The 24,513-nt window shown below is 34.1% G+C and overlaps 1 protein-coding gene across 5 annotated transcripts in view; it reads right to left on the reverse strand.

The window, feature by feature from the left end:
• The window catches only part of GRIK2 (glutamate ionotropic receptor kainate type subunit 2), a 358,831-nt gene that overhangs the window by 217,973 nt on the left and 116,345 nt on the right, over positions 1-24,513 (reverse strand). For 3 of the 5 annotated variants that reach the window (XM_014880418.2, XM_088161972.1, XM_088161973.1), the window contains 3 exons: positions 23,739-23,906; positions 19,556-19,813; positions 1,465-1,646 (listed from right to left, as the gene is read on the reverse strand). In XM_014880418.2, coding sequence (XP_014735904.1) covers positions 1,465-1,646; positions 19,556-19,813; positions 23,739-23,906 — 608 coding nt within the window. Of the gene's footprint in view, positions 1-1,464; positions 1,647-19,555; positions 19,833-23,738; positions 23,907-24,513 lie in introns of all 5 variants that reach the window. The other 2 variants (XM_088161975.1, XM_088161974.1) reach the window with 1 other exon arrangement.

A 24,513-nucleotide genomic window follows, 5' to 3' on the forward strand; every position in this document is an offset into this window, starting at 1 on the left:
CATTGCAGTATAGGATCTGAACAGAAAAGTAAAAATCTACAGAACTGTACAAAGAGCTAAACACTCATGAAAGAATTTTTTTCTGTATATTCCCTCTGCAATCTTTAGGGTGAGCAGGGTACTTTGATGCAACAGTTCACAATTTGATTTAAAGATGCTGGTTGCTCACTCTTGGGTAGTGGGGCATGATTAAAGATACAATGATTTTATTTTTTTTCACATTTCCCTCTATTCATACTTTTTTCACTATGTTGTATACTGTGAAATAAAAGAGTTTTTTCACTGAAAAACTTCTAGGTACTGTATAAGTAATATATCTCGATGGAATTATTGTTAGTATTGCAGTTTAATATTACCATCAGTACATTTTCCATCTGCATTGTTTAGATTTTAAATATGTTAAATAATTAAATGTACATTCAATGATTTGGCCTAAACAACTAGAATAACTAGGCTGGATTATGTTTAGAAAAAACCACCAGCAGAGGTTTAAAATTACTAGGAGCCAATAAAACTTTTTCAATCAATGAACAATAAAGAAAATAAATTATATTATACATGTAGGCTTACTAGCAATTTTAATTATACCCACAATAATACCTGTAAGTACCTCTAATGAGACACATATTTCCAACTCTTAAATACATTTTATTTCCAATTTACACCCTAGAGTTTTCTAGCAAATATAATATAAACATGAATTCAAGTCACTAAGAGCTATGCAGTAGAAGTGTAGAATACTGTTTCAGTTTAGGTATTCTTCCTATCCTATTTATTGGAAGTCATAACTTAAATAAAAAAAACATGGGGAAGATGATCTCTGAGCCAGTTAAGTATTTGGAATTCTGCTGTATCTCACCTACTCCTCTCACTTGCACACAATATTTTCAAAGCATCAACCAAATGTACTTGGATGTTTTGCAGTTCCATTATTAGTGCAAAAAGAATATAGCTCTAAGATATCAATTCTGTCCTCTCAATGGAAGACATTAATGTGGTCTGTTGGTAACATGCTATTCAGATATCACTATCTGATTAGGAGTACACATCTTAGAGGTCTCAAATAAAAACAAATACATAAATAAATGCATACATACATGCATGCATACATACATACATACATAAAGGTTTGATATATAAAATAACATTAAGCAAGCTTTTAAAACCATGCTTAAAGCATCAGTTCTCCAAAGTATCATTCTTCATAGCTGAAAGACTAATATACTTTCATGTTTCTCCTGAACATAAATCAATTAAACTATTTCTCTGTAAAAGCATAATTAAAGCATCTACCATTTATGTCACCAATAAAATTACCTCTAAAATCCTTGGTTGATTTTCAGTTGGGGCTCAGTAAAACTGACATACAATTTCCCTGCTTGTTAAATACTATTAGGTCTGGATAATACTTTTATTTATTAGGGATGAAAAAGATTAAGACATCTAAAGCAAAATGAGGATTACCTGTTTCAAGATGCCTGCTGCCATTTCATGGCTGCAGTCAAAGATTACATGGAATTCTTTGCCTCTTTTCATCTCCTTTAGCAATGGCTTTGCATCTTTTGTGTCAGCTGGTAACTGACGGATTTTTAGTCTTAGGTTGTATCGTGATGGAGCCTTGATGAGCTCTTGTAATCGAATGAGACCTTAAAGAAAACAGGAATTGGGAGAAAAGAAAATTATCAAAACAAGAACCTGAACTGCTAGCAGAACATACTATAAGAATTCAGAGTTTCCTGTTTTTCTTTTCCCTTCTCAGTTGGTTGTAACTGATACATAAAAATGTTATTTAAAAGAAAAATTAAGTATCTGTACTCCCAACACTTTAGCACAAGTCCCTTTCCCTTAATATTAATGGAGAGTAAGCAGCCTCATTTAGGATTACCTTAAGACAGACAAATCTTCCTCTAGCATTATCATGCAACTATGACATTCCTCTTCGAAGAACATATTACTCTAATTCAATTAAAGCCATTTCCCAGACTAATAGTTTTTAATATGACTAGACAGTCTCCCAGATAATAAATCAAGTTTATATACAAAGTTGTGAATCATTTCAGCACTGTAGAACATTCTCATATGAATCTGTTCTCATATTTCTATACTGAACTACTTTTCAAGAACAGTAAGAGACAAAAGTAACTTCACACTGCTCTGTCAGGTTTGGAATTAAAACAGCTCTAGAATAAAATTTATTGTTTGTGGAAGTGACTTTCAAATTAATTTGATTGTATGAAACACTACAATGATTTATGATGTTCAAGTTTTCTGCACAAGTACAGAGTATTTTTAATATATTAAATGTTAAAAGGAAGACTATCTGTTCTTTCTTGACTGCAAACTGTCCTTTCAAAGCATTCTTTACTCAAAAGGGCAGACTCCCTAATATGCATGTTTTATGCATATTTTCAGGTGTTACACCAATCACCTTTGTTACACTTGGAGAGGGGATGGGCAGTTAAACTGTCAATGAGCCTGGAAATGAGATAGAAAGAAGGGGAAAAGGGATGTTCTGCAGCAAGTTTAAATTACAAAATTTTGGTAAACAAATTTATGAAACTACAAATTGATAGGTCCCTTGATCTATCCCCATTGCTTGCACCAATACAATACAGTTCTGGTCTTTTACTGTAGGTCCAAGATTTGTCAAGAATGGCAAGAAGTGTTTTCTTGCCTACAGGAGTTTTTGAAGTAAGCGTTTTCCAATATCCAATGGATTAAACATATAGTTTAATTCGTTTGAGAATCACAGATTAGTCTGAGTTGGAAGGAACCCACAAAGACCATCAAATCCAGCTCTTACTGAATGGCCCATACAGGGATTGAACCCACAGCCTTGGTGCTATTAGCTCCATGTTCTAACCGAGATAACCTCAAGAAACAGTAGTGGGTGAAACCCAAGAATTCCAAAACTTCCAAGCTTTGCTCTGTTCCAGAGCATTACCCAAGAACATCAGTCCTTAAAGGTCCTAACTGGGCTGTTCAAGAATTAAAATTTAAAAAAATAATGTTCATAAACCTTATCATTATTGTACTACCTGCAAGAAAGAAAAAAATCACACCAAAATTTGAAACAGAAGATTTACAGATGCAGGAATGAGAGCAATTAAAGGCAGACAAGGAGAATGTTAGGGTAGTGTCTGCCTTCTGGGTTACCTATGTATCTGATAGGGAGGTGATGAGAAATAAACAAAGTACTGCATTGGAAGGAAGTACAAAAGGTAAAAAGCTATCAAAGAAACCTGAGTGTGAGAATGTGGGGAAGAAAACCTGTGAATATCTCTTCAATGCACTGACTGGACCTCAGTGCTGGGGCAGTACACATGTGCAAGCAAGCACATGAAGAAGTATTTGTGCTTTCAACAACTGTCAATTACAAATAGTAACCAGTGAGATTCCTCAAAATGTATTTTAAGATAAATTTAATCTGAGACATAAGCAAATTCCAGGCTTTTCAAAGCTGTTTTTTCTCCTGTCTTTATCAATGTGAAATTAAAAGCAACCTTAAACTTTTAATGTGTAATATTTTTCATAGCTTCTACACGTAGCAGAATATTTAATTTTAGTAATAGTTACAGTGAGTACATGTTTCCATTTTTAAGATTTTAACATATATATTTCCCCATGTTTCCAGCCATCAGTAAAGTTGTAAAGTTGAGATGGTTTATGGCAGGGAACAAAACATGTTCCAGTCTACTAAATGACTCACTTCAGTGGTCCACTTGGCCACCCACTGTAAGGAATAAATTTTTTACTGGCATATGTTCAGCAGCTTCCAGCTTTCTGGGCTCTCAGCAGCATGATTTCGGGAGATAAAACCCCCTCACTTGCAAGGGAATGAAGACAGGGCGGAGAGTGCATGGTGCAAGGTGCTACTGTCAAAGTGTGTCAAGGGTGGCAAGTATCACTGCCACAGTCACACTAAAGCTCCTTGTTGCAGAAAAACACCTCACAGAACAAAAAAACATCAGATAGTGTTGAGCATACCTTACTCTGGTACATTTTATTTCTCTGGTAAAATGTTGAGAAGTAAAATTTCCCCATTCAGGCATTAGTGGGAACCAAGAGCAAGTAAAAGCTTTCCAGTTCTGGATCACACTTCAAAAGTTGGCTTTTAAAATACTAATTAAAGGCTGGAGGTTTCCTTCTACACTGTATTGATTATCCGGGATGTAGCATTTGTGTTTTTAAAAGTGTGCAAAGAATCAATTTGTTTTACAGAAAAATAAAACCCACCAAAATAATTTTCTGAAGACAAATAGAATAATTAATCTAAAAACAAACAAACAAAACCACCACCATACACAAACAAAGCCTTTTCTAGATTAAATATTGAACAGTGAGTCATTATTTGTAACCAAATTAAAAATTAAACACTGGAAAGATATAAACCAAAGGAACAAGGTCCTGTGTGTAAACTGCATCATCGAGTTCATCTGTGGACAATAACAGCTTCCCAACTCCTGCCTGCCACTGATTTTCTCTTCCCCTGAGCACCCTAACTTCCTGACTTCTGCAGAAGTAACTTCTGCAGTAGCAATGGCAAAAAAAAGTTCCAGGGGATCAGAACATTACACAGTTGAGGACTAACCAGGCAATACACGAAGGATATAAATAAATTGTGCCCCTATCCTTACAGTAACAATCTGTTCGGAGTTCAGTTTTTCACAGCTGTCAGATATCATATGTTAAAGGCTTTTTACAGTAAAACTAATGGCTTGGAATAAAAAAAATGAGCTCTACCTTATTTAGTCTTTTTAACATTTAGTCCTGAATATATCAGGTGAAGTCAGACAAATTAATTGTTTGCTTTCATTTTTAGATGCTACCAAAATTTGTTCTATTTTTTTCACTTTTTCCATTTGGATGATTGGGATTCCTAAGACTCAAAGAAGACAGCTTCTTCCTACTGTGTGCAGTTTGTCTGTGGGACTCAATTTCTACCCTTCTATCCTTTGTGTCCTGTGTATTGGTCATTTTAGGTCAAACAAACATATTTACACATTGGCTAAGATTCTTGAGCTACTGTTAATACCAAAGTAATTTTCATTGCTGTTGTCTGACATTAGAGGAGATATCATCATAAGCTGGTTATGTAGGACAAAAGTAACAAGCTGTCATGTACTGGGAAAGGAAACTTTCTGAATCAGCAAGGGACAGTTTCAAAAGGCCACACATATAGCTTATCAGAAGAAAAGGTATCAGAAGCTCCAATGAAGGGAGGAATATAATTCAAGAACTACAAGCACTATGAAGCTAAGAACAAAACAAGTCCTTTCTTCACCATCATTTTGAGATCTAGAATATTTTTATTGAACATATCTAGAATAATTTTTAAATAATTTATTTAAAACATTATATGAATTGCAGGCCTCAGATGAAAAGATGACCTCTTATTATATTAGAATTTACAAGATCCCAGTGTAATCCAAAAAAAACCAAACAAAAAGCAAAAAACAAATCAACAAATAAACCCCCAAAGCAAACAGAATACAACCATTTGTGTGTATAAGCCCCTAAAAAAAATCTATTTTACAACAGTATAGAAATAATAGCTGCATTTTGGGAATGTACTTCCTGCATTTTCTTTCACCAGGGACACCTTTTTCCTGTCCCCTTAAACTCTCAATTCCTTCTTTTAGCAGGCACTGTGATAGAGCCCTACCTCTGAATGGCTGGGAAGAGTGCGGTGTGAGTAACTCTTTTCAGAAGCTGCCATCAATTCATCGTTAAGGAGAATCCTGAAGGAGCAGTTTGTGAGCTCTCCAGCTGGCATCTTCCTCCAAAGAGATCAATCACATTACCTCCTCGACATGTTCAACTTCAACCAGTCCAGGAAGCAAGAGCCCCAAGTTTGTTTTAAAACCTGTCTCCAGCTCAGCGGTCTTGCGGGCCATTGCTGTGCCACCTGGCCTGCTCATCAAACTATTCATCATTTCCATTAATGCTGCCTTTGTGCTGCACAGGAAGAATGCAAGCAAATGCACTTTGCAATAGGCTGAACACATCAACCTTTTTCTGTAAGAAAACACTAATGCTCTTTTAAAGGCTAGTCCTTATCTTTACCACAACAAAAATTTCAAAACTAATAATATACTGCTTTGCAGAACCACCAGAAAACAGTCTTTCTATTTTTAGCAAGTTGTTTCTTCTCTCACCTATCTATACTCTTCTCCTTCTCTGGCAGCCCCCTGCCAGTTTTTTTTGGTTATGTCTCAGAAAAATCACATTGTATATTGGGCTTTGAAAGGGATAGGGGTAGAAGGGAGGAGAATGCTGGTTTATTGGTATTGATAGACTATTTCACATCAACTGGAACAGTTAATTGCTGCAAAATGACTTATAGAGATTACTCATGAACTCTAAAGATTAGTTTTATCATCTTCAACAAAAAGAAAAAACACCTCGAGTGAAAGGATTAAAAAGAAATTGCACTAGCTAGGAAGGGTTCTTGAACACTGGGCTGTTCTGTGTTCTTTGTGCTTTTATATTTAATAGAGCAACAACATTAAGAAAAGCACCGAGGAAAAAGAGACAAAGGAAAAAGACGGCTTGATGGACCTTTCATATTTATTTTTATTAGGCTTTTTTTGCTAATTAAGATCATTTCACTCAATTCCATCAGAATAAAGCATCCTTAAAATTATCACCAGTTATATTTAATTCCATTTAGATACAGTAGCAATGGTGTTTTTAATGGAAAAAGTTCTAAGATATATAGTCCGGGGAAAAAAATTGTCTTTTCACTGTAAACATAATTAATGCTGCTTCTTATTAGTAGCTTTAGAGTCCAAAATTTTAGCAGGATTTTTCAATCTTGCAGTTAAAGGATTGGAGACCAATCAGAATAGTACATATGTATGCATGTATACATTTTATAAATATTAATGCATTAGAGTCTGATATCATTTGGAGCTTGCAATATTTAAAATTTACTATGATTAGTGGTAGTGACATGAAGAGGAGTTCAAGGATATCTAGTTTTATGTTGACTTATTTTACTGTTAAACAGGAAAGGGAAATGATAGTACTGAATCGGTAAAAAGGAGGAAAAGTGTCTGGTAACTGACCTCAAAAGAATTTTTGCCAAAGAAAATTTTATTTAGCAAGCCCTTTGTCAAAAATATAGCTGCTCTATTTCAAATGTCTTTAGCTGAAAATTTAAAAATTAGATTCATGAGGGCAAGCCAATACAAGAGTCGTCCATGACAATAGTAGTATTTGCTCAAACGAATTGTGGAGGTGTATTTGTATGACATAATTCCCTTCTGGGGGAAAAAGTGCTATGTCCTTATCTCCTTGTCAAACCCTACAGTGTGACTACTCACCAAACGATTCCTCAAAGACACAAAAGAACCACAGTTTATAAATCAGAACAACCTAAGACTATATTGACATGTTCTATTATATCTTAAGGAATCCATTCCAAGTTCCACATTGCTCATATGTGGCCTTTCAGCTGTACAAACACATTTAAAGAATTTACACTGGAGCAGTTTATTCTTTAGGAAAAAAATAATTTGATCATCAATTTGGGATTCTTGAGGAGAGGGCAAGGAAAGGGTGGGGGGTTTAGGTAACATAGTTCTTTTGAGCATATCACTAACAAAAATTTTAGTCACCCTGAAAAGCCAGTTCTGGACAACTGAGTATGAGAATGCAAATAAAAGTTACATTATTTCCTACTGAAAATATTTTCAAAAAGTATCTCTTGGATGGTAGCCATGTCAGTAATCAGAGAAAACATTTCAGTCTAGGTAGTTTTCTTCTGATGGTTTTTTTCCTAGGCTATGTAATAGAATAGAATCATAGAAACATTATCCAAGATCACAGAGCCCAACCTTTGACCAAAGACCACCATGCCAACTCAAGCATAACATTAAGTGCTAAGTCATTTCTTCAAAAACTTCCAGGAATGGTGACTTCACCACCTCCCTGGGCAGCCTGTTCCAATTCTCAATATCTGAGAAAATTCTCCCTTCTAAAACAAACAACAAAAAAAGGAAGAACTATATTTTTAATTACACATATTTGTGCAGGTATGTATATGTATTTGAAACATAAACCTCATTATTGTGAAGAATTTATGTGCCTAGACTAGGCCAGTAAAAAACAAACAACCCTAAATCCCAATCCCACTTTCTTTTAGACGAAAAGAAATAATAATTTTTCTACAATTATTTAGTACAGGAAAACAGAAGTGTTTAAAATTATATTCATGACTAATATTGAAGCTGCAATTACTAAAATACCATATATAGAACAGACTAGAGTAAAAAAAATAAAAATCATTGAACAAGAAAACTATAGATCCAGGTTTAACTCTACAGTCAAGATTTCTATTCTAATACTGTGCATATCACTTAATTTTTCTGTGTCTTGGGTCTTAGCATCAGAATGCTAAATCCATTGTACTGCTGTTTCAGCATCACCAGCTGTAACTGAAGAGCAAGGCAATAATCAGCTTTATTGTTTTCCTTAAATATGCTAAGCAAGCACAGCAGAGCATGGGTGCAAACATCTTTTATAGTTGCAAATAGCCAGTCCCAATTCAGCTTATTTCCAGTAACAATTCTTTTCTGATAAAGGCTTTGCAGTACTGCAGTGAAAAAAGCCCTCTGCCCCATCCCACACAATTCCATAAGAGAGAATCAATGTGCTACTAAAGTTCAGAAAAGATCTTCAGTTCATGGAAAAGTTTTGATCTTGAAGGTCACCCTACCAAGAGGAAGAAAACCTTTTTCAATGCCATCTGAGTACTTATCAGATGCACCATACAGCAGCTAGAAAAAAAATAAAAATATCAAACTCAAAGTCCTCTCCATCCTTTCCTCACCTTTGCATCTAAAGTGTGAAAATGTAAGAAAAAATAATATAATTGAAGGAAATGCTGAAAATTAAGACAATATTCTGCCCTATTCATATATTAGATTTGCCATCTTTTTCTAGTCTCTGGCTAAATTTTACATTTATATATGTCAAATGCTCAATTATGATATGCCTGATTAGAAATGTTATTCTGTTTTCTAAACATGCATTTTTGAACATTTTTATGAAGTTTTATCATTAATTCAGTATTATGATGGTTACAGAAATACAAATTAACAGTCCTGGGCATTTCAAAGTAATTATCATAATTGTATGAAATATGGTCTCTCAAGTGGCTGATCTATGAGCAGTGCAGGTTAATGAGGGTGAAGAGTGAAAAAAAAAAAAAGAGCTATACTACAGTCAAAGGATAGAAGATTTTGTCAAAGATGTCAGAATCAGTGATAAAAGAAGCAGTAGAACAAGTTAGCTATTCCTAGACATACAACAGAAATATTACTATTGTATCAAACTATACAAAGCTAAATAAAAACAGCTCTCTGCTATAAAGCAGCTTCATTTTTGCTTAAATAAAAAGGAATTGGAAAGAGTGCAAGAGAGACGAAAAGTGCATTTGAATCTGAAATTAATTAAGACAGTCATATTTTAACTGAGATGCAGAGCAATTCACAAAGTGACTGACATCACAAATATATTCCACAGTATTTTCCCAAACAGAGGAAAAAATATTAAATAAATAATGAAATAAAACTGCACTTCAGTTTAGATAAATCCTAAATAAATGTCCCATACAAGAATGCGAAACTGATCTTGTCTCAGTTTTCCTCTTTTCATTTTTCATTTAGTTTTCCTATCACATATTTCTGTATTTGGACATAATAAAGAAATTTCCAGTCTTCATGAAATAAGCAATTCTTTTGATCAGAAGTTCCCTAGGCAATTTCTGTAAGATTTAAATTATTAAGTTTATTCAACCCCACAAAAGCAAGACAATTTGTAGCACTATTTGGAATATGTTCATTGTTATAACTTATGGAAATATTACCCCCACTTCTGTTCCTTAGGCTTATAGAAAAATAGTATAAAGTACCTTATAGACCTTTTTTTGTAATACTGAGTCTTGTTGCAATAAGTCCAAATTCAATTATTGGCCAAAATATGGGTAAGAGCTTTAGTAACATGTTTTCCTGAAAGATGGGCTAGAATAATGCATTTTGTTAACTTGTTAATATTTACTTTTCAAAAAATTAATTAAAATCTGTATAGAATTCTTCTCACAAAACAATTGCAGGCCCATTCAACAGAAAAGAATAACAGAATTTAACTAGTTTTCTTCAGACAACTAGATAAATTAATTGCTAACATACGCCTAAAGACTAAAAGTGTTTGAAAGTGAAACTTTGATTTCACAACATGTTCCATGCCGCAGATATATTCATATAACACCGGAAGAATATTTCTGAACTTTACAGAATAAATGTGAAATAAATGTCTAGTAAAGAAATACATCAGCCAGCTACATCCCAATAGAATTAGGTTTAGTGCTGTATTTAAAAGACACTATGGAATATGTAATCATTCAATATGTAATATTCCTTCATTGTCCAAATTTTTAGTGCTCTTAATTATAATTTTACTAAATTTGAATTTATTAAAAAAGGCTTAAAAGTCTATTTTCTTCGATAAAAATATTTAATAAAAGTGTTACAAATGTTGTAACGTCTCTGAACTGGTGATTGAAAAGATGTTGAACAGAACTGCATGCTATTCTCGTTTATATGCACGGGAAGCTTCAAGTCTGCTTTGTTCACATTGTCAAATATAACCCTTCTCTAAATACTCATTTCATTCATTCCACTAAAGCAACACAAAATAACTATTAATTGATAATGCACAAATTAGAAATGAACAAGCATAGTTCCATTTAACATCCTGTGCTAAGCTATACCCCCCAATCTCTATCTTTGATACTGTTTATACACAAATTTATTTATTTGCAGAAAAGGTACTCACCTAGCCCTTCATAAGCAATCAGTAGTCTGAATTCTGCATCTGCTTTATAGAACCAGAATAAATGCTAGCTAAGACTGCACAAGTCAAAACATTATAAATATAGAAAAGTTCATACAGATGTAGTTTTCATCTATACATAATATAAATATAAATCAAATTTGAGAAATTAGTATCAATGGCAGTGGAGTACCTTAACACTCATTTATAATTTAATGTTTCTGCACATTTGATAAGGATGTTAGTCAGCACCAGTGGTAGTTAATAGTCCTGATAGAGACCTTTGAAGCTCACCCTTACCTGTCTTCTTTTTCTGTTCTGTCTGGGTAGATCAGTATGAAAACAATGATGTTGAAAAAAATTAAAGAATAAAAATTAATAATAATTTTTAAAAAATCAAACAAAAACAAAAACACTACCCAGAAAAAAATGCCAACAAACCACCAAACTAATGGGGTGGATTTTCCGTAGCCTTTCAAGGACATCTGTTATTTTGTTCTAACCCAAATGTTACTAGCTAAAGTATTTCTGCTACATGTTTTAAACATGTGTCTAACTATTCTATAAAATAAAGGATAATTTACTTGTTTCCTGTTGCAAGACTTTTTTGTCCACTTCCACCACAGAAAAGGCTCTTAAGTCCTCTCCTCCCAGGTTATATTTTCCTTAACCTCCAATCTCAAGAGTCCTCATCTTTCTTCAGATATGCTGTGAAGAGCAATGTAATAAAATGTGACACTTTTTTTTAATGTAGATGAAATTACCTTGGAATTTCAGATCAGACCCCTGAGTTCAGTGTTACGTTTTCTTTCTCATAATGCCATTGTTGGCTTATCCACAATATGACCAAGTCTTATACTTGAGAGAGACCTATTAAAATACTTTATCACAAATTATATTTTCTAGAATATTGTAACTTCTGAGATTGTCACCTGCATATGTAATTTAATGCTCTTCATACCAGAAAATTAACCTCACAAGTCTATCTTTTCAATAAGTTGTTTACATTTATTACTCTTTGTTTGCATCCATTAGACATTTGCATAAAGCACCTATGGTTCTAATTTGCATATATGAATGTCAGCTTGGACAGTCTGCCTTTCTTAACTCAATATATATCACATCAACTGTTTTGTTTTTTCCTTGCCCACAAGACACACTGACCTGGCAAAGAAGGAAATTTTACATTACTTGCTCTTGATAAAGGAAACCTCACAGTTTCAGCAAACTTAACACTTTGAGACTTTTTTAGTGCTTACAAGTAAACAGGATTCTTTTTTCCCAGGAATAGAAATTCAGTTAACTGGTCTATTTAAAGCAACAATAACAACCAAAACAATACCAAAATAACCAACAACAAAAAAGCCCCAACTCAACCAACCAAAAAAGCCCGAACAAAACAAAGCAAAACAAAAAACCCCAAACCAGTAATAACAAAAATAAACCAAAACCAACCTAAAACCCAAAAGATTCATACTACAACTTCTACCCAATTTAAAACAGGTTCCAAGTCAGGAAGGAAGTTGTTAGGAATAGGTGGATGATTCAGATGTTAATTAAACATAAGGAACTAGGATAAATGTACTTCAAAATCTGGACAAATATCAAAGTTGGGATGAATCTGTGCTTGCCTATCTTGCCCAAACTTCTCAAACTTTGTCTGCTATCCGTATTCTCAAAGGTAATTATTAACTGAAGATCACTTCATTTTAAAATTTTTCAGAAGTCTCTTGCTCCAATGAATTGAAAATATAGTTTCCTTGACAATTGTTGCTTCTTTTTAACCAAGTTTGGTATTATTTACCAAATATTTTACCAAATTATTTACCAATTTACAATCCAACTAATTCTGTTGGGAGAAATTACAGTTTTAACAATATTCACTTAATCATCATAGAATCACAGAATCAATTCCCCCTCTTGGAAGTGACCCACAAGTATCATTCAAATCCAACTCCTGACCCTACACAGTGCAACCTTAAAAATCTCACCACTTTCTTGAATTCTGTTTAGCACATTTTGCTGCTTTGCACTTTCCTAATTATAAACCATTGCTTTTCATTCCAAAGCATTGAGCCAGTATCAGAAATATCACAAATATCTTCAGTACTAAAAAAAGTCAACATATAGTATAACTTCTTTCTAAGACTGTTTTAACAGGTGTGTCCTTCTGTACTACCTTTCCCAGAGAACGCCTAGTTTGAGATATTTATTGATATTAAAATACCACCTGTGGTTAATTTTGTTGGATGATTCTAGAAGGATGGGAAACAAAAGCCTTGTCTGCTTAATTTTAAGGCTTAGTGATTGTTTTCAATCTTGGTCCACAGCAATGAAAATCACAATAATAGGACTCCTTTGTGCTTTCTTTCCTCTGCTCCCAGCAGATGACTCCTACTGTATTGTGGACTGAGCACCCCAGATTGTTTTCAAGAAATTTCATCTTATTTCTGTCTGTCATCTATTCTTGAACAAACTTTGCCTTTTAAAAATATCAAAATTTCAAAACTGAAATATATTATTCTTCATGCCTGCCATGTCTCTTTATAAGTTTCTGTTATAGATCACCAGAATTTAAGTCTTGTGTTCTAAATTGGGGTGAAATGCACTATTATTACTCCAGTTTCATACCTTCAAATACAGCATTCTCAACTCTCATTCACAGACCACTATTATATAGATGCATTTATAAAGGAGAACCACTTTTCACGTAAATTGACACATTGCTTAATTCATTTATCTAGAAGCAGAGACAACCAGGCCTTTTCAGACCAACTCATTTTCTTTGTCTTCTCAGTTGCCAGCTCTCTCAAGTATCTTAAAACCTTTTTCTCATCTTTACAATGCACTATGTATATTCTTAAAGAGAAATTCTTCCCCTGGCCAAAATTTACTTTTAATCACTTAGAAGCCTTTTCTCCTTAATCCTTTAGTAATATTGCCCACCTGCCATCATCCCACATCCATGTCAAACACAAGATATTTCATTCCTCTTAGTTTAAAAATATATTAACTGCAAAATTCAGCAGTCAAAAATTCAGTCAAAATTCAGTCCTTCAGCAATCATTGTACAGGGTAAAAGAAAAAACCTCAACCATAACAAACCACAAGATGTAAAATATCTGGAAATAAGATAATATTTCTTACTTATAAAAATAGCATAGAATAATTCAATTGGAAGGGACGTACAACCATCATCTTGTCCAAATACCTGACCATTTAAGGGCTGAACAAGTTAAAGCGAGTTGAAGTCATTGTCCAAATGCCTCTTAAGCACAGACAGGCTTGGGGGCATAAACCACCTCTCTAGGAAGTCTGTTATAGTATTTGAACAACCTCTTAATAAATGAATAAATAAATAGTTCCTAATTTCAAGTCTGAACCTCTGCTGATGAAACTTTGAGCCATTCCCACAGTGTGCCATCACTGGATATCAGGAAGAGGGGATTAGCATCTCTCTGTCTCTGCTTCCCCTTCTCGGGAGGCCCTCACAGGACATCCTATCCAGCCCTTCCACCAGCTTTCTTGGCCTACTCAGGACACATTCAAGTACCTTAATAATATTTTTAAATTGTGGGGGCCAGAACTTCACTCAAAATCAAGGTGAGGCTAAAATAACACCAAATAGAGTAGGAATTAGACAATGGGAATTTTAATACTCGTCTCAAGAAATAAATTGTCATTTTATTACAAATCAATATGACCTGCATACTAGAGTAAATATATCAAAAAAATGACATCTTTCAACTTCCTTTATTTCAGTTAAAGCACATGATTCAGTACTGAAGACTAACACAAAACATTTTTATTTCTGAAATAATTTTTCAGCATTTACTTTGGCTTCTGTTCATAGATGTAACAGATTTTTGGTGTCTATACTCATTTACTCAAGACCAAAACAAAAGTTAATTAAGAAAAAATATCCAGAACCCTGTTTATATCAACTTATTCTGTTGATATATAAAAGTATCAATATATTGATATCTATACAAGTCCCACTATAATTTAAAAGCACATCATCTAAATATTCATGTATTTTTTTCCTCTTTTTTTAAATTGTCTGAGATTCACAGACTTATTTACAGTTTGTCTAGTCTGTTTGCTTTAGCACAGAGATTAGAATATGTACTTGAAATTAAGTTACTGTTTTGAGACCAATTTTAAATCCATTAGGACATGCAGCTGACGAACATATTGTCTTTTTTTCACTTCTTTTCTTAAAGACAATTGACTGTAGCAAATCTGTAAATCTGAAAGGACTTAATTAGTGTCCAGGGACAGTTTAGTGGAATTTAATTAACAAAGAGACCAAAATTACTTTAAGGGGGAAAAAAAAGTAACTAGCCTCCCATTACCTCTTGCTAGGAGGTTTTTTTGGATTTCGGTTTTTGGGTTTGTTTGGGGTTTTTTGGGGGGAGGGAGGGGGGAGGGTGTTGCTGGGGTTTTGTTTATTTCTGTGTCTGTTTTTCAACATGAAATACCAGTTGAAAGGAATATACTTTTCCATTTAAAAAGATCAAAGGAAGCAATATTTATCTTTTTTAGCAAGAAAAATGTTTTAGAGCCCCATTATAATTTTTTTGCCTTTACAACAGTGGGCTGTATTAAAAAAAGTCTTGTGAGTTAGAAAAAAAGGGAAATTAAATCATAGAAGGAAGCAGAACGTAGCTACTATTTAATGCAAAAAAAATGTAAACAATGAAAGTGAGTGCAGGACTATTAAAACAGAGATCCACATAAAAAAAGACTCACACATCTCTAATTCCCTGAAAGAAAAAACTCATCTACTTAGTGCCACAATACCTTCTCCATAAAATACTACCAGGGCAGAGGCTTTATTATAATATTAAAACCTTTGTCCATTCTATGCTCATTTTTACTTCTATTACCATACCTCCATTGTAAAAAACAGCATCTCTTCTTACTGAGTCCAGGTAGAATTAATCTTTATGGTTCATTAATCTATTTCATCTTATTTGTACAGTCTTGAATCTTCTTTATTACACTGTACCCAACCTGATCTTTTCTCATTCCACTGTTATTGATCATACCCCTCTAGAAGCTTCTCTGTACCTATTTCAGCATGGCACAGCCTCTATTTCCTCCTGTGGCCAGCTATCTTGAATTCCTCATTACGGACTCCTGAACACGAGGCAGGTCTGATCAGCACAGAACAAAGCAGTATTCTGAGGCTCAGTCCGACATGAGGAGCAATAGCTGGACTGTATATGATGAATATCTTCTCTGATTTAGCCACTTCTGCATCATAAAGCATGGGGCAGGCTCTAATTGCTACCTATAGTGCATTAAAAACAACTTATGCCTTTTCTCAAATCAGGAGTAAGATGTACAGCTATTCATTCTCTGAGAATATAGGGAGAATGCTTCAATGAGGGAGACAACAAACTAATGGCTCTTCTTAGTAACAATCTCTTAGATTATTACAAAGGGAGACTGGGATTCTAAATTTTCTCTTATTTTGAATTGGGCTCTCTATAAGCACTGACTTTCCCTGTACCACCTTCATACCACCCAAGCTCAAACCAAATTAGATCCAGACCAAAGACAAAGTTAAAAAACTTTAACAATTCCTTAGAAAAATCATAAAACTGAGTCCTAACATTTAAGGACATAAACACATTTTTGGAAATATAAATAGTTAAATAGATACATGAAATCATGCTTTCCCTCAGAGTCAGCCTACAATCTTGCAAGACTTTAACATAGGGAAAAGCCCTCATAATTTATTGGAGAAATATCTAGACCTAGTTTGTGCATGCTTTATACCTTCTCTTTCTCTCTATAATAGAAGTATCACCTCCTTTTGTATCCATGTTTACAATAATAATAAAAATACATAAAGCAAATATGAATCTCCCAAAAAATATTAGTTTTAGCAATTAAATTATCGCTGTAGTTGCTATAACAACATATGTCTTGACCAGGATGCCTTTTGGGGAATTGGCCATTCAGATAAAAGAAATCCATAGCTCTAAAATCATCATAAAAAAAGGCATATGTTATCATCCTAAACAACCGTTCAATAAAGGAGTGTAAAATGTGGGTAAATAAAAGAAAAACAAAGGGGAAAGAATTAAGAATTATATCCATTTTGCACTAAGGGATCACTAATCAAATGGAAGAAATAGACATAAATAGTGATAAATATTTTGTCTTCATTTTAATGATTTGAAATTAAGTCTTAAATGGCACAAATCATACGACACAATTTCTAAATCTTAGTTGAAACATCATATTCAGCTCCGGTCCTAGACTCACAGCTGAATACTTGCCTTATCCTATGGCAGGAGAGAACCTCTTCCTAAGGTCAAGCAACCACTTCCTTCCAAAAGGTTCCTCTCCCACTGCCTCAAAACCCACCAGTTTCCCCTTGAACTCCAGCACATATAAAATCTGCATCTTTAAGACTGAGAGTTTCTCATAGCTAAGAGTTGTTCCTGTATGTACTTCAAAGGGAAGTGATGCCTTTGTGGCTTCAAGTGTCATTTGCTTTTGAAGCTCTGGAATTTTCCATAGGAGATGCTACTAACAAAGACAAATTGACAGCCTTTAAAAAGTAGAATTTAAATTCACTTACAGAAAACACCACAAAAAGAGAGAGAGGATAAACTTTTTAAAACTGATTAATTTTGAAATTAATTTCAAGGGAAAAAAAAAAGATGTTGTAGATGTTCATCCATGGGAACGACCATTATCATAATATGAAGGGCCTGACCACTCCAGAAAGAAATGTAATTTTAAAGATATCATATGCTGGAATAATTCTTTATGCTTTTCAAACAGACTAAATAACTCAATCTACTAATTAATTGTGAAATTTATTTTAAAATTATTATAAGAGTTTATGTTTGGGGTTTTTCCTCTTTTAAATATTAATGGTAATAATAAGTGGAACAAGTAGATCACAATATATACAAGAAAACCTTCTTTTTCAATTTCATTCCCATTTCTATTTATGCCTTGGCTTCAAAGCATGCTTTATTGTCAGGTCTATCAAGGCTGTCAACAACATATCTCAATATGGAGAGATCATTAAACATGAAATATTTTTTTGGTTAACTTTCTTTTTGGACAGAAGAGAATTACTTGAAATTATTGAGCAAAGCAGTTTCTAAATATTAAAACATATGAATTCTCTAACTGAATTGACTGTTTTAAGAGGTAACCAGTTCTTGAAAAAACAGTTAGGCTCTAAATGATTTTAATCAAGGTGAAATATTTCCAATTTAGACAAACCTAAATCAATAACTGTCACCACAACTCACTTCTTTCTATCATCACATGGTCAAACTTTGAGGCTTTAGCGTCCTTTCCTATTTCAGAACAGTAATACAAAAAAATTAGGGAAAAAAGAGAGAGGAAAATAAGAGAAACAAGCTACATATTGCTTGCCTTAAATCTATAATGCTAAAGTTTTATTTTAAAGCTTAAATAAAAAATTTAACTGCCTGAAACTTTTGGTAACATCAGCCAACAAACTTGTCATGAGCCAGCCTCTAAACGTCATTGCTTTGCATTTTTTTAGAAGGCATAAAGAAAAATATCAGTTATAAAGACTTTTACGCATAATTTTCTCTGCTCATTCCTCACCTTTTGGTAGCTATACATTCATCTTATCTGAGCATGAACAGCAAGCAGGTTTCTGTCCTACTGTAGTAACAGCTGTCTATCAGACAGCTATCTAGCAGAGTAAGCCTTCTCAATGCTTTTTCTTCGTCTTATTTTTTTTTATTTCAGATTTGGATAGAGAGTAGCATCATGTAATGAGCACATCAACAGCCTTCTGGTTCAATGAACTATGAGAAGAATTTGAGGCTCACTATGCTCTTTTCCTGACAATGATGGACCAAGCAGCATGGAAGAAGTTAGCAGCATTTCCAGTAAGATTTAATATATTTTCTTTGACCAAGTACCTTCCTTGCATCTTCCACTGCACTGATATTTTCCTCTTAACCAAGGTCTTATTTCTGACCACCGCTAGACCTCAAATTAAATGTAAGTTTCAGTATTTTGAATGTAAGTACAGTATTTTTCAAAGATGCCACTCTCAAGGCAAAACTGAAAGGCAAAACAAATTTTGGGGTGACTAAAGGAAAGGTAGTAACCCAGTATATTTCAGCTGGGAAGTCAGGAGTTCGTTTTGTGAGACTTTTAATTCAATTAATCTGCACAACAAGCCTCCAAATTTCCTTTTGTTCCGATTGCTAGGAGCTGAAAACAGGGCTCCTTCTTCACTTCTATCTGAAGAAACAGATACTAAAATTCCAAACAAATATGGCATCTGTTTTTGAACTCAACCAACACCAGAAGCAGAACCAGAATGTAGGCTTTCTACTTCACTAGGCACACTAGTGTATCTTTCAAGTTACTGTATTTTCTTCCAAGTTTAAATTTTAAGTAAAATCAAAAGACATAGCTGTTAGCAACTGTTAAGACACTGCAGAAAACACAGATAGAGTGTGACCAATTTATTGACAGCTGTGAGCTCAAACACACAGAATTCAGCAACCGAAGCATACTTATGAGAACACTTATGCTAATAAGTCCACATTATTTGTTGTACACTGCCTCACCAATAAAATTCTTGCAAATTATTAAAGATTTCTTACATTATGAAATATGAGTAGTGACACCCTTCCTCCCTCTCTTTGTGTATGTGAATAGATCTGCACATAGTCTGGTGCTTTGGCCTTACCAGTGCTGTCATCGTAAACAACAGTCACTGTTTTCCACTTGAAGAACTGCACAAGGTCAAGGATGGCACGGCTGAGTGAAGAGAAATCCGGATAGAGGCTGACATAGAAGGAGTCCTTGTTGTCTGACACCTGATGTTTCCAGCGGGTCTGGATATGTGGAACTCCCAAAGCGTTGCAGATGGATTGCACGGCGTTAGCCGAGGAGCTGTGGGATGGTCCGAAGATGGCTGCCACCCCAAGGGACAGCTGATCGCAGGCTGAAGAGGAGACAGAAGTCTGTCAATGATGAGAGGGAAAAAGGCAGTGTGCCAGAAGGTATTGCACAATTCATATTAAACAAAAGGCACTCCATGAAATACTACTGTCTTACCGACAGAGCTCCCTTCTTGTGTTACACTTTCACTTACACGTTTCAACTTCAGAATATGCTTCCAAGTTTTCATTACAAACTGATAAATATTGACTCTTAACATCTAAATAGTGTTCAGCTATGTTTATTAAACATTTCTATGTCAGTGGAAATGACAAAGGCCAACAATTGTGTGTCTTTTTAAAAGTCTGACAAACAAAACAGGTTTGTGCTTAACTGCATATTACATGTGGAAAAGGGTCGAATAAGACAGTATCCTAATCTAGGTTGTTTAAGTCATAACTTCCTCCTCAATCAATCAACACAATTTCTACTGAGATCCTCATTACTCAGAAATTTGAAATGTGAAGTAGCTCACAGTTAATTATCAGGCACAGAGTTTATTTCATTAAAATGGACATTTGAATTTCTGTATATGAAATAGGCATATTGGCTTGTGCAATTTAAGGACCAACATTTCCCCTAAAATTAAATTACTATCTCTTAGTGAAAAAAAATTAAGTGTCCCTTCTGAAAAACTGGAACAGTTCTACTATACTTGTATGACTATAGAAAACTGGCCCTGAGAGTCACTGGCATGGTACTGCTGTATTCAAGTGGCTCAGCTTCCTGTTTTCTGATACAGGGTGGCCCTACCTGTACTGTTCATTAGCAGTCTTTGGTCTATATCAGCTCCCATAGCACACTCCAGTATCATCCTTCTGAATATTAGTTAGGACATGCCAAAAAGAAGGCAGGAAAAAATAGTCGATACTGAAGACCAGAGTTTCGACCAATGCCCTGCTCCTATCTCATTCACTACCACAGGCATAACTTTTACAATTATGCAGCTCTGAAAAACAGACTGTATTCTAGGAAAACAACTCATTTGGTATAGAGAAGTAACGAAAACCAAACTAGACATGAGTATTTATACGGGGTTTGATTAATTCTGTTACTCTACCATCAATGTTCCTGACAGCTGAGGAAACAAGCAGTAGAAACACATCTTGCTGCATTGCTTTTCTCATCAATTCAAAATTAATTGTTGTGCACACTCTTTTCAACTTGATGAAAATATTGCCAAGTCTTTCAAGTGCATTGCAGAAACTATGCTGGCACACCTTTTTATTGCTGCAGAACACCGGTGGTTTAAATAAACTTGTCAGACACACAGGATCTTCATTGCTATTCGGTGTGTTGCCTAAATGACTAGCTCAATAAAAAAACATTTATGCTAATATTGCCCTTCCTAAGAGTAATCAACAAGCTTTATGCAAATGTCAGTAAATGGGATCACTAACAACAGCAATAGCTACCAGATGGCTTTTCAATGGACTTTTTTTTTTCCTCTTTCTGAGATTTGAATAATGCAATGCTCTCACACGTGATTTAATATGGCACTGGCTCTATCAGACGCATACCAATTTTCTTAGAACACTGACGGATATTTTGTTGCATTTACATTATTCTTCACTGAAACAGCAGCTTGGAAATATCATCTTGCCTTCAGGTTGCTTATTTGTATAGTACCTTTGAAAAACCATTAATATTTCATCTATTTTCAACTTCAAAAGTATGTGTTAATAAGAGGTCTAAACACGCTATTTTTGATGCAGTGCCTGCCTGCTCACTAATGGACATGATAATGAACCACAAAAATGAGTCAAATGCTTTAATTCCATTGTTAAAATTCTGCTTTGGATCCATCATAATAAAATGAACCATTTTGTGTTAACCTTTAGCCTTTGATTCTGAACTAAAGCACTGTGAGCACAAATGCAGTTGTCTGTATTGTGAATTGATGATGCAAAAAGCTATTAGTACTAGAAGATTACACAGATTTTGATATAGCATGAGCAGTTACAAATAAAGTGTTGCATTCTCATTCAAGATGCTAGTGGGAAAAAAGAATATATGCCATCTATTCAGTATGTCTAACCAATAGAATGTTGCCATTCTAACTTCAGCTATTATAGTCTAACAAGAATTCGCAACAAAATATTCAAGCTAGCAAACCCCAGGTAAGGGCTAACAGTAGTTGCATTTTCTCAGGAAAGAATTAAAGAATTAAAGATCTCAGGAGAAATTTCTCTGCTGTCTACATCATCCCTCAGGAATAGGGAGAAACTGTCCCATTAAATTTCACAGGTCAGCATGTGCAGGAGTCAGGAAGCAGTTGAATTTGGAAGATGAGAAGGAAAGGAGAATGAAAGAAACAGAATTAAGATTCAGCCTTTTTATTATGAGATGGAAAGGAAAGGGTAGTTTCTCTCAAAAACTGATTTAATCCATCATCCATCAAAACACTAGAATAACAACTCAAAGATACTCTATTAAAAGTGTATTTTTGCCTCTTTCTTCTACCATACATGCTATTCTGTAAAGAAATCATCTTGCTAGGCATAAATATGTAGCCTATAATATTTCATAAATGAAAAATGACCAATTATCATGACAGTTTTTTATAACCATCTTTCAATGATCAAACTGTATGTATTTCTCTACAAATAATGATACTCTCTTTTCATGCCAAACAATATTCTATATTTGAATTATTTATTTGTCAAATAAATATATAAAACAGGTTAACAAGATGAATTCTGTTAATCTGTTATAGTAAAAGTGGTAAAATTTTCTTCTCAGTTCTAAACTGAACATTTAATTTCATTATAATTCCACTTTTAAGATGTTCTTCAGGTACATTAATCATGACACAGGAGCTTTTCTTTATGTACAATTTCTAATATTGTATCAAGTGTTTTCACTCTTCTTAGCCCACTATAACACCAAAATTCCCTTTCTGTATAAAACTTTTCGCCTTTAATGCTTGGAAGAGATATGTTGGGACTAGATCACTTGGCAGATTAAGGCTTGAAACCTGACATAAGAAACAGGGGCTGACCTCCAATTCTTTCACCCTTCTTATTGTCTTGTTACACATAGCATTCATATGAAATTTCCTCTCCAATTTATAAAAAAGTGTTTTTAAAGAATGTGTAATATAGTGCAAAATTCAGTCTTACTGAGTTTTGACATGAGTCTTTGTACTTTCTTCCGTAAATACTTATTGAAATTTTTAGTGTTTGCACTTTCTAGGAAACGGCAATGATGCAGAAACTTGTGCATGTTGTCCCTGACATAAATGTAATGCAATCTGAAAATTTGATTTTTTTTTTTTTTTGAGAACCAAAGATTTTAAAATTTAGGGAAAATATTCAAAATTAATTTTTACTCTTAATTCTTCTGTAAACATATAATTTATAGTTAGGATTAAAGAGCTTAACTCAGGCTAAGACATGTATCTGATAAGTGATAATCTTAAACACAGACTTAAGATGTAGGTTTATTTTCATGCCATGCTGGTATAAGATGCACAAAATTACAATTACAACTTCCTTTTTGAAGTCCATGATTAACTATATAAAGGCATTTGTGAAAATGCGCTTGAAGTGATTGAATGTTTAAAATTGAATCCCAGGTTCCGTAGAATTTGGGGGAACTTGGCAATTTTCTGGAAAAATTTTGGAGATAGTGAGATTTCTCACTCCAAAGGAGCTGGTCTCAGAACACCCTAGTCACAATGTTCAGCAATTTATTTCAGATTTTAAATATTTAAGGGAATAGCTTTTAGATGGGTTAGTGGGAGCGAAGGTGGCAATGTAATTGTCATGCAGTTACCATTACAACCTTTAATAAAACATCTCTTTAATGTCAGTGACAAAAATGTCAGTCTCATTGCATAAGGTTTCACCAGATAGGCAGTTTTTCAGGTAAGTAAACTAAGTGAGGCTTAGTTCTTAATTTAAAAAAGTAAATATGCAAAAGGTTACCTTTTTTAGATGCTTCAAAACTGTCATAGAGATTTATCTTTTGCGTGTCATATGTTAATGTGGTGTTTGGCAGAAGAGTTCTGTTCCTGTTGATTGTGTTCACAGCAAATCTGAAGGCTAATTCTTCTGCTCCCATTGGACCAGATTCCACACACTCAAAAATGCCTCCTGGTAGAGGGACAAAGACAAAAAAACAAAAACACAAAAACCACTAGTAAGCAAAAAGGGCATAAAATAACATCTCTAATCATCCTTTTGGAAAAGATTAATCAGCCTGAAATATTTAATTTCATAAACCTGATACAGTGCAACTCCTGATTTAGGTGAGCTTTTAGTCAGGCAATAAATAAACCAGCAACAATGAGAACTTACCTTAAGGATAACCTGTTGTTTTTTTCCATTCAATACCCATTTTGGTATTGTGAATTTTTTAAAAAAGTGTAGCATTAAATATTAACCACACAATTTGGAATCAAAATAGGAGAGGGATGAAGTATATTTCATTATTACATGGCTATTGCCACTAGTGTTGCTATTTTATATAGTTAAACTTGAAATTAATCCATTTGTTCCTTCCAGATCTTCCACGACCTATGTGTGTGTGGCAGGTAGAAGGGAGACTTACAGATTCTTGCTTTCTACTTACAATACATTAATAATGAACTTGACAGTTCAATGAAAATACAACCTACAAAGGAGCATAGAACTGGGATGCTTCAAATGCCTCCAGAAATTAAAATGTAGAGATACTTTAGCACGAATGTTTGCCTGAACT

Source organism: Sturnus vulgaris, chromosome 3 (assembly GCF_052056855.1).
Source record: "Sturnus vulgaris isolate bStuVul1 chromosome 3, bStuVul1.hap1, whole genome shotgun sequence".
NCBI lineage: Eukaryota > Metazoa > Chordata > Aves > Passeriformes > Sturnidae > Sturnus > Sturnus vulgaris.